Here is a 12,045-nt window from a genome sequence, read left to right as displayed (position 1 = left end):
TCCCAAGAGACAAGCTTTGACTATCTCTCCTGACAACAGTAACTAGTACCAATTAGATGCGCATCCTTTCCAAAAACAGCGTCATGAACACCCAAATAGAGTATCTTTGGATCTTACAACCTTCTCATTCCAGAAGTCAGGCTTTTGAAAATGTCAGGGAAGATATCCTCAGCTTCCCTTAACATGCAAAAACCCTTCCAAAATGTACACTGAAGGAAAAAGGTTGAAGCTAAAATAAAGATGGAACTGCAAAGTACAAGCAGAAATTATTCTTTAGCTATCTTTAAATATTTCTATTTTTACATGCAATTAGTTCTTTCATGTTCTTTACGTCTACCTCTGCTCATTTTAAGATCAAACTGCCAGCAATTTTTTTTTGCTAGCACTTCACTTAGAGCCTGCTCTCTGCCACCCCTTCCCTCCCCACCTGCAGGCAAGCAGGGATCTGGGCCTCACAAGACAACTGTGGCGTGGGTGTTATTGGCTGTCTGTTTTGGCAGCCTCTCATCCTTTCTTCCAGCTCTGTTTTGAAACACAATCTAAATTAAAAAAAAATAAAATTGAAAAAAAAAAAATTAGACATTCCTGCTCTCCCTACTCACTCGCATCAGCAGCGCTCCCATCACCACAGCCTGAAGCATGGCTGCAAAAGGAGCAGCACCAGGAAGGCTGGCAAATGTTCAGCAAGGAAAAAACTTACTCTGAGAAAAGGTACAGACTTCTGGAGGGGCAGAGGCAAAAACCAGGGGAAAGTGGACCAAGAGGATTTGGGCCCGCTCTCTTCCACATTTAATAGCATTAGGTTCTAACATGTAATTTGGACTAAAAGACTAATTCTTTCCTGTGGTTTGATGGATGTTAACATCCCCTTTTTTTATTACTCTTTAATAATATATTACATAACATTCTGATACACTAATTACCATCTCATGTCATAGCAATTTTATTAAGAGCTTATACTTACAAATACCCATTCTGAAACGATTTCAGGACTTTTTGCCATTTTGTCTGAACTATGCTTGTTGAAGCACTGGCATCGCTCCGTGCACCGTCCAGTAACAACACACCTCTACACAAAGCTGTCTCCTGAGCCCTGGGAGCCAGGCATGGATTCTTCTTGCGTTTAGTCTCAAAGACTTGTAAACAAGTTACTTTTAGCACACTAGGTTGTGATTAAACACTGGTAACTCAGCCCTATTAGGTTCCTGTACCTGCTACAGTTCCAAATCCAGAAGCAATGCGAAGAGAGAAAAATTCCTTTATACCAAGTAATGGAAAATTTGTTAACTATTGTGCAGTTAGTGTTTGCTCATTAATATGTTATCATCTCACCAGGCAAGACTTAGTACCATGAGGTATTTTTCTGTATAAAATTGCTAATGCCATCGGGATTGTCCAAATGGGATCATCATCATTAAAAAGATTACACGGTGAGGAAAGTGATTACGACAACATCTCAGTAGAAGGATTACTAATCACAAGTAGAATCCTGGTACAAATCTCATTCTCTGTATACAAGAAAGGACACAAAGTCTTTTTAACGTAATTTATATACATTTATGGCTTTATACAACAAACTGTCAGGGATTGTTCTCATGTGTCTGTAGAAGTACATCAGGCACTTTTTCTGAAAATATCCACGTATGAATTTTAATTCTGCAATGTGACTAAGTCAGAGCAGTGAAGCGTTGAAGAGCTGTCACACCACTCGCAAATAGAACTAGCAGTATGTACATGCCAATCTCTCAGATATTGCTGGTTTGTGGAACACCTTCAAAAAAGAGGCCAGTTTTCATGTTGAATAATTTGCTTTTTGCTTGCATAAACCATGCTGCATCTTATATTATGATTACCAAAATAATAATAATAATAATGAGAATACCTTATTTAAAATCAGTCATAAATTAAGAATCCTAGCAATTTCATAATGAAAATAGGAATTTCAAATCAGTAAAAAAATAAAAAAAGTACTAACATACATCCAGTGGTTTAACAAGTGCAAATTTTATACTGTTTTATAATTGGTCCAATTTTAACTTCTCAGGGATGCTCTGTTGACCTAAGCCAATAATAAGCAATATGATTTTTGCTTATATATATATAGTGTAGGCAAACTGTCAGTTTATCAAAGCAGAGCTTTCCAATTAATGCATCTACTACCTAAACATATATCATATAGCTATATTATGGAAACAATACATCTTTATATTTAAAATATCTCAACAGCTCTATAATACAATAAACTTTTAATAACAGTACAAACCAGAGAAAAGTCAAAAACAAGGCTGCATAGGTAAGATCATCTGCACAATTCACAAACCAATAATTTACAACAATTCTGACAAACTAAGTTACTCCAGAAACTTGGTACTTTTACTGAAAAAGGATTTATAACTAGAGGTCACATAATGTTTGTTTTCAAGGCAGACAACATGCTCCTTCACCAACTTCACAGTATTCCAGAATTACAACTGCAAAACATTAGAATGGCACCACAAAAAACCACCCAAAAACAGAACCAAAAAACCCCAAACAAATGAACAAAAAAAACCCCCTCAAAATTAAAAAAAAAAAAAAAAAAAAACAGAAAAAGCCAAATAGACCATGCAGCCCAAATCTCTGATTACCTACAACCGTTTCCTCACAATAATTAAAAGGGCTTTCTATAGACTGTTGTATTTAAGGTAAGGCTACATTTATGTTATTCATAGGTATAAAAGGAAAGGAATAAAATAGCTGTTTACAGGAAGTTATACAGTAGCAGTAAATAATAAACAGGAGGTATATTGTTAAATGTAGCAAGTTCAGCTGCATCCCCATGGAGCATAGCATTGATTACTGCTTTCTTCACATGCAGAGGTGGATTTTATGACAACTTTCGCCTATGTGTATCAGTGCCTATTTGGGAGCAAACATTTTTGCACATGCATCAGACAGAATGATCTTCAGAAGCCCCTGTATGAGCCCTCCACTTGCTCCACTCTCAGGATTTACTACCATGTTTCAGAGACTAGGCATTTGATGGTGAAGATGCTACTGGAAATCTTTTACTGCCTGTAAAAGCAGGTGGCTTCATTCAGGCTTTGGCACTAAAAACATTTGATTTTGCTCAAAACAAGTTCAAAGACCAACTTCACACTGGGGAAGATCCTGTATCACATCAGGCTCTGGAACTGCCTGACAATCGTAATAGTGTATCTAAAAAAAGTAGGACCAGCTGTAATTGGCAGTGATTTAAGCCCAACAGGGAGCTAAATGCTAGCACATCAATAAATACATTGCAGAGCCTTAGGAAAGTCATAACAGGATCATTAAATATATGGCTTGTTACTAAACTTCATTTACTTGGCATGTCCTGTTTCCTTCTCCACCATACACCATCACTACAGGAAAGATGAGTTTCAATTAGGACATTTTCTGGTTGTGAGCTGTTTACACAAAAGAAAAATCAGTGTAAAAATATTTCTTTCTCCCCTTATTCATAACAACCAGCCCTAGCAAAAAAACCCCCAAACTGTTAATTCTGTCAGTGCATTAAAAAAAAGCTCCAAGGATTTCTGTAACACAAATGTTGTGTAGCAACCAGTGAAAAGACAGGGGAGGCCTCTTTGTCACACATCCATGAAAACTGCATCATGCAATTACAAAAAATCAGAAATCGATTCTTCTAAGACCTAGTCCTGAAAAAGCTCAGGTAGCTGTCAGTGTGCTTACTCTAGCAAGACCAGTTTTTTCCACAGAAACAAGATCTCTGTTATTAATGCTCTCCCCTATCCTAAACCTCATGCATTTGTATAACTTTGCCACTTACTTTATCTTTCTTTTGGAAAAGTAATTTTTTGTCCCGCAATAAGGTCAAAGTTTTAGCCTCCCACTCAAAAGTAGCATTTTTGCCTCTTCAAATCTACTGCTTTACAACAGAAACACTGATGAACCCTACAATAGTGCTAATTAAGACAATATGTAATTTTACTACAATTACAAATTTTCCACAAAAGGTCCTGCTCTTGAGTGCACAAACATTATGAGACCTCCATGAAATAAATATAAATGTGAAGCATTGTACAAGCATCTTAACAATGAATACTTAACACTTCATGGTAGTTAAAATGGTAATAGAAGCAGATGACATTTCTAAAAATGCATATATAAAACTGATTAAATATTTCTAAACATAAAATTGTCTATATTTATATATCACACAACAAAAAAAAGGGACAGAAATGTTTTGTATTCAAGATCCTTATTAAGCTTTTCTGTTATTAGCACTCCCAAGTGCTAGGGAAATTTATAAAAACATGTACTTAATCCAGTTAAAATACTGTACAAAATGAAGAGGTTATGAATGCTGCCAGATCTCAGATTTATTTTTTGTAAAGTTGCCTATGTAACAAAAGTAGAATTTAATTATAAGAAAAATAACTTGGAAAGTATTCCAAAAATTATCTTAAGCCCAACAATAAAGTGATTAATCTGACAATGAAATCCAGATATATTCTTGCATAAATTTACACAAATACAGGTAAATTATCAAATGGCATTTAACCTACTGGTTGCTTGGAATAGTCAGTGAGTTTAGTAGGATCATATTTAACAGGTTATTCTATTCCCATATGAAATGTGTGGCAATTTTGAGTAAAATAAAGCAGTTCATACTGCTGCAAGGCAAGTCCACAGTCATCTCAATTCATCAAAACACAGGTAACATCAACGAAGGTTAAACTTACTTAGGGCATGAGATCATCACAGTATTCTTACAAAAGTTTATAAACTTTTCTTAGACCAAAACAGATAGTCTTAAAAAACAATTCTTCTTCTACAGATCATACTGTACAAAACCGAAAGCACAACATGATGTAAGTAAGAGTCTTTGCTGTGATTATATGGTGTAGTGAATTTGGCACTTCAGAGTAACGAAATTTCCAATGGCACAGTTCTTATCTACAGCAGCACATAACCTGCAAACCTTGGGCAAACATCCTGTACAGGAAAATACTCTCTCTGCTGCCAACTCTGACGAAAGGAAGGCAAAAGGAAAAAAAAAAAACCAAAAAACCAAAAAAGTTAGTGCATGCGCACAGCTTTGTCAAGAAAATTAAAAAGAAAGGTGAAGGACATCTTTGTACTGCTTTTCTCAGTTCCTGCTGTCAGACAAGTCTGGAGAATTTAACCATAGCCTAGGAAGAAAGAAAAAAACAACAAAAAAGAACAAATTAACATTCACAACAGATGAATAAATCTATTAAAATATGCTCAAGCTAGCTTTAAGATATTTAAATGGGGGGAAAAAATATTCATTACTGGCTAGTAACCAGTTTTTTGTTTAGAACATCGATGACAAAACATCAGCGTTCCACATGAAGTAAGAGAAGTTGGTACTTGACAGTCCTAATGCACCAGTGCAAACCTGACTCTCAAACTAACAAAGGACTGGAAAGTGACTGACTGTTACGGAGGGAGTTCACATGCCAACACAGAAGAACTCCCAGATTTTAAGCATCTTGACATTTCTTTCTTTTCCCTTTAGCTGTTTTGCAGATTTATTATGAAAAGCACAGCTTACCTCCTACTACATCCTAGCCTGACACCCAACTGTGTGTGGTTGTCTTTACGCTGTGCTGAAAACTTTGGTTAGGCAATACACTGTCAAAGTTAAAATCTAACGTTTCTCCATCCATAAGGTCATTACGGATAATCGACTCCATGTCACAGTCCAACCGTTCAATTAACATGTCATCTAAGTCACTGGGAAGCTTCTCCTGGTGGAGGGAAACAATTCCCACCCTCCCGTAGCCATTGCAACTGTTAACAGGGGCATATGGATTCATGGCATTCATCTGCATCGGGTGACTCATAGGCACTTGTAGCGAAGTCTTCACCGTCGACAGGCGGTTTAGCCCCGACGTGTGCGACATGGTGTTCACTGTGTGTGACAAGGCACGGCCATTGACTGCTGGCTGGTTATGCCCCTGGTGAGGGCGGGCGTTGGGGTTCATCATTTTGTTGTGGGGTGGCTGGCTGCCGTAGTTGGGCACCACCGAGTTGGCGACCATCAGCACGCTTTGGCCCAGCGCCCTGCCGCCAGCCTGGGAAACACCAGTGTCCACCGATGCCAGGATATCATTGTGCGGCGGAGAGTCGGAGGTCAGTAACTCCTTCAGAAGTCCTGCAGGACAGTTGTATTGGCTCATCGATCCGTAGCTTGACTTACTGTCTTGGAGAGTCTGCATAGGAATCTGGGACAAGGAGCTCATGCTAGCTTGAGCGTAAGTGAATTTCCTGTAGTCAGGATTTGGTGAACCTATACTTGTGGTTGAGGATGCAAATGAGTAACCTGGTGTTTGCTGCATCAGGGTGGCAGATGAAGACTGGGTTGACACAGTCATTGATGTATTAGGTGATAAGAGATTGAGATTATCCAAAAGATTTTCCATATTCTCAGAATTACTCATCTCTGAAAGGCTTGGTAGAGTAGAAGTCATTTTGGTGGTTGATGATGGGTATACCATGGAGTGCACATCCCCATCTCCAAGGTCATCTTGCTCTGGCAAAATAGGAGAAAGTCTTCCACTAATTGTGCTAGCATTAGAGCTCGTTCTAGGTCGAAATGTACTCCAGTTATCAAAGTCATCGTTACTGTGAGAGCTGGGACTCGCAGGCCACTTTGAGAACTGTGATCCGGGGCTGTCACCATTTCCTTCTTGACCAGACTGAAGGGATGCTTTTTTCTTGGCAGCTCTGCCTCGGCTTTTGGCAAACTTGCTGTTGTTATCCATGGATGCTGCTCGCCTCCTAGGAGATTTACCACTCTTCCCTCCTTCAGGATTGAGCATCCACCAGGAACTCTTCCCTGTTCCTTCATTCTGCACTCTGATGAACTTGCTGTGCAGAGACAGGTTGTGACGGATTGAATTCTGAAAAACAGAATAGCATGTAAGAAATGGAGAAGACATGCATCTTTTATGGCATACTAACACCTGCTTTTGTAAGCATACTCTCATTTTGTTAGAAAACACTGGGGTAATCATTAAATAAGAAAACATGCCAGCCTGGAAACCTCTTTTATCTCCTCATCGCTCTGAACTGGCTGAAACAAGCTTGCAAAGAGTCGCCATGTCAATTTGTCTGTCATCTGCCTCCATTGCATCTGACATTATAAAAGGTTCAATAAAACTGCAGGAACCGTTCTGAAATAAAAATTCTACGTAAAGGAGAAAAAATAAGCCAGAAGATCAAGAAGATGACTGAAGTGAGTCATCTAATGAGTGAACTTAACTGTATTTATGGATTTTTTTAAAATTATTATTTTATGCAAAGTTCAGGAATGTTAGATCCTGTTGTATGGTCCTTGTAATGGATTTTCATCCTGCACATCCCGAAACCCTACAGACATGAAACACACAAACTGTCACTATTGCCACTGAGCATTAGTGAGGTTTATATAGCTTGTGTTATATAGGAAAATACATATAGAAAACCAGTTGAGGATTAAGTTCTAATTTTTATAAGTAAACATCATTAATTACCTAAGAAATCATAGAAGATAAAGGCATGTAAAGAACATAGACAAATTTGTAATGAAACCCTTAGTCTTAAAATCATCGTTCTCTTTCAAAATCAACATTTTAATATGGAAAATTGACTCTTCAAATACCTGAGGGCACCAGATATCTTGCGCCAAGAACGGCTGGAGGTACTGGACCTTTTTTTGACCTCCTCAGCCATGAGTCATGTTTCATGTTTTGTTCTTAAATACAGACAAATAAAATTTAAAAAAATCCAAAATGGAAGGCCACAGGCTGACCTGTTAACAAGAGACTAATCTTTGCACTACCAAGCTGTAAAAAAACTTATTTTGCTCCTATAATTTTCTGCTGAGCACATGTAAAAAACATTGTATCAACAGAAAAGTTTTCCTGCATCTTGACACAATTGCTAACAAAAGGCCACAAGTTCAAAGAGTGCTGAAATAGGCAGCCATAGATGTTAATAGAAGGGTAAGACAGTACTATGGTCTATGCAAGGACTGCAATTCATCCAGAACAAGGAGAAGGGAACCACAAAACAAGACATGAAATAAATGTTTAAAACCAGGATAGACCTCAATGGCAGAGAAATCAGTAATTCACTATTTGCCTTCCATTCAGAGTAATTTTCAGCAACTTGTCTAAAGATCTTAAGTAGGCATTCCACGCACGAACAGTCATCTCACGGCTTAAACCAGAGACAACAGGTCAAATTCCCTGAAAGAGCCTTGATATGCTTTGGACCATGGAAAGCAGAACAGACAAAGCAGGACTGGCTTTCTGCTGAGCTCAGCAGAAGTGGTTACTCTGGGATCACAGAGGAGACTTTCAGTAGACGAGGGCAGCAAGGAGGTGTTACAGTCCTCCAACACCTTACAGATGCTACTGATTTGAGACTATGCCCCCATAGCACAGCTTCACCCCAAACAGGGGCACAAGTCACTCCCTAACACCAGAAGATGGCAGAGCATGGCCTCAAGGCACTGACTGTTCAACCAGCACAGCGCTGAGTCAAACTACATGCCTGAACTCAGAAGCCTTTCCAACCTCTCCTCCAAAGAACCATCTTTACAAGTTATCCCAGTTAAACAGACACCATCAAAAACTCCCCATCCCTGGCAGTATTTGAGGCCAGGCTGGATGGGGCTTGGAGCCACCTGGTCTAGTAGAAGGTACCCTGCCCATGGCAGGAGGGTTGGAATTAAATGGTCTTTAAGGCCTCCTTCAACCCAAAGCATTCTATGACGACTCTGATTTGAGTGTTTCCTTACTCAATTTCAAAAGGAAGCCCTTCTAGAAACTGTAAAGTAAGACCATATTTCTTCACTTCAGGTCATCTTACAACCAAAATACTATCTCTGATCTAGCAACAGGGTGCTAGGGAAGGCCTTGGAATTTTATTTGCACCAGGTGCAGCTAACACATAGGGAGGGAAAGCCTGGAAGTCCATCTTTGGACTTGCCTGCACCCCAGGGGCTGGCCGGGAAGCCTTGTGAGGCCGGCCTGGCGCAGCCCCTTGTTTTCACTCAAGGGCCACAGACCAATCTGTGGCTGACACAAGTCCAGCTCTACAAATGTCGCAAGAAAGTTGCTCTGTTGATTAAAAAACCTCCTGCACCGGTTCATTTTTTTTACTGTATTTTGTAAACATACCCAGTTGGCTCAGGATCACTGTTTACTATCAAAATAGTCATACCAAACACACAAAACATCGGGCAGGGAAAACACCGTGATAAGTCTCAGTTCCCTCTTCTCTGCTACACAAGTGTTAAATATTTAAGAAATCGCTGCTATTCCTTAGTCATCAAAAATGTTATAATCTGGTATTATTATACCGAGGACATTTGAGGTCGCTCTTTGAGTAACAGAGCTGTCTCCTAACTCTGCCAGCAATGAAAAAAAAATTTTCCTAACAGGAAAAGGTTTGCGGCCCAGAGCTTGTTACATAAATTCCTGTTTTTCACGCAGCCAGCAGGACATTAAAGAAGCTATGATTTACTAACTTGGAAAAAGTGTTGAAGAGGTAATTCTTGTGAAAATATGCACTGCTGTTAATGATGTTGTGTCTACAAATCCTTGCCAGATGCAAACATGACCTGATAAAAAAGTATAGTTTCAGCAGTGGATCTTGGCTGCTGGAGGAATGGCGCAGCTGTTAGTGGCTGGGGCGTGTGGCGGCACCACCAGCTCCAGCACGCAGGGGAGATGCCTTCAGCCATGGGCTTCACCTGGACGTTGAAGCAAAGCCTCCCAAAACCTGGCCTGAATGACGCCAAAAGCAAGTGTCTGCATTTTGAAGCGGGTCTTTGCACAGCAGCAGTTCACGCCAGATCGCGCTGAGCGTAACTGCACTGGAATTTTATCAAAATCTGGGTCAGGATGGCAGCAGGGCTGCTGCCACCTGTGGAGAGCTTCCTGGGATTGAGTTTTTGCCTCTGAGACAAAGTAATCTTACTTCAGCATTCAGACCAGGAACTGTGGATATGCTTATTGCTACTTTCTGATTTAAGACTCAAAATATGCAAAACCAGTATCAGCTACGTGCCATGTGAAGAGCACATCCCAGCTAATAAAACTCATGAAGCCCAAGATAATTATTCCCTTGAATCTACATATTTATATAATTCAGCTGTACTTCTGACATTTCCAACAGCACTACCAATATCCAATACTGCATTTAAACACAAGATATAAATAGCAAAACATGCAACTTAAGTTAAACTTGACTAATTGCTGAGAAAAATTATGTCCCTATCCCAACTGAAGTTGAGGTATTTAAATTTTTCAGTAAATTGTGTTGGTGTTTCACTAAATACCTGAAAACTCAGTTGCTCTGTTAAACTTGACAACATTGTGCTTACTGAAGTGAGATCATATAGTGACTATTGGCCATCTTTCTTCCACCCCAGACCTTGGAGCACCAAAAGCAGAGGGAAGCAGAGCTCCTTTTTAACCCAGCTGCAAACCTCTCCAAGCAGGACCTAGCTGTGGATTTGTGATTATCTGGGGTGCTTCAAGACCCCAAATTTGTAAAAGCACCTACAAGTGATCATGGTCTCTCCCACCCTCATACTTTCATCCATGGGCACAGGCAGCTCACATCCCACCAGAGTGTCATGAGAGCGACCAAAAGGGAGAGTGAGGAATGGAGAGTCAATACACTTTACAAAAACAAGTGCATTGGCTATCAAAGTGCATATGCTGACAACACTGCGATAAGGCATGCCATGGCATCTCAGGGAGATGTAACAACATGTAACAAAGGTAGGAAGGAGTTGGCCTCTGGAAGATGCAGTCATAACAAACTGGGAGGCCACAGGAGCAGCACTGCTTCTATCACACATAGGTCTAGGATTTCCATTAAAATTAACACTCTAATGACTGCCCACTAAGTTTTCATTCAGACGACATCCCAGGAGTCCACTGCTTTCTACACTTCTTCCAAGGGGATGGTCTGCACCAGTTGCCAGCTTGTTCTACCATCAGCTGTGGTACCACATCCTATTAATGACAGCTTACAGCAGGTTTCTGAGCCAGCACAATCTCCTTGTGGTGACAACACCAAAGCAAAAGTTTTGCAGCAAAGAAGTGGAGAACCCATCCCCCCAGGATTTCCATATGCTTTTACAGAAGACATTCAACCTGTCTCTCTAGGTCTTTGTATAGGAGCTCTACAGCAGGTCCAGATGTTCACATCACCCTCCTCCTGGAGCCTCAGTGGCAAGCGCCACTCTAAGAAGAAGTCATTAACACTCCTACAAAAGTGTGCAGAGGCCAGGAAGTTCTCCAGCACACTTGCTCACAGCTCAGCCAGCATTAACAGCCGGACAGCAGCAGCAGGGGCTGACCATGGCAAGTGGCACCATGTGGCATCTCTCCAAGGCTAAGTTAGATCATGCCTGGCAAAACAGGCAGGTTTGCCTGCAATAGCTACACCACCTGCACCCATTTTTCTGTGGTTTCCAATCGCGCTGCCAGGCTTATGGCACTTGGATGAAGAGCCCAAGGAGGAAAGAAAACATTGGTAACTCCAGACCTACCAGAATTTCCTTTGGTACAACAGCCTGGTGTAAGGCAATCCTGTTTGTCTTACCTAGTAACTATGAGATACAAAAAGTTCAGATGACGATGCTACACAAGGAGCTTGGATTTGCCTCAGAGCTAGTGCTGCTAGTTATAAGCACTTGGTCTACAGACAGCAGACATTTTCTGACCCTACAATGTTCACCAACACAACCACACTGCAGTGTCAGAGGCCTCAAACACTAGTGAAACAGCTAATTTTGCCACCCAATTGTGGTGTTTTTTTATTACAGCTCAGAAACCTTTTCTGGTGTCCAATAAAAGTATGGACAGAAAGCATGTCACTTAGCCTCAGGTCAAAGAGTCATATTTAGAAGATGCTGGAAACTTGCCACCTGCAGCTGCATGAAGGTGGAAGGGCAGGATTTCCTCCCAAACAGGTCATGCTTTTTTGGATCCTTTGTTCCTGGGGAGGTGCTTTTGTTTGACTTCTTTT

General features: G+C 40.4%; 1 protein-coding gene across 1 annotated transcript in view; it reads right to left on the bottom strand.

Annotated features, from left to right (window-relative positions):
• Positions 1-1,532: 1,532 nt before the first annotated feature.
• FOXO1 (forkhead box O1) overlaps positions 1,533-12,045 on the bottom strand; it is a 61,250-nt gene continuing 50,737 nt past the window's right edge. Inside the window, exons 2-3 of the mRNA XM_054627909.2 lie at positions 5,564-6,914; positions 1,533-5,177 (exon numbers count right to left, since the gene is read on the bottom strand). Coding sequence (XP_054483884.1) covers positions 5,577-6,914 — 1,338 coding nt within the window. The 3' untranslated portion in view covers positions 1,533-5,177; positions 5,564-5,576. The remainder of the gene's footprint in view (positions 5,178-5,563; positions 6,915-12,045) is intronic.

The sequence above is a fragment of the Agelaius phoeniceus genome, chromosome 2, assembly GCF_051311805.1.
Source record: "Agelaius phoeniceus isolate bAgePho1 chromosome 2, bAgePho1.hap1, whole genome shotgun sequence".
NCBI lineage: Eukaryota > Metazoa > Chordata > Aves > Passeriformes > Icteridae > Agelaius > Agelaius phoeniceus.
The sequence above is the reverse complement of the archived record's forward strand: the minus strand, read 5'-3'. Positions and strand labels throughout refer to the sequence as shown.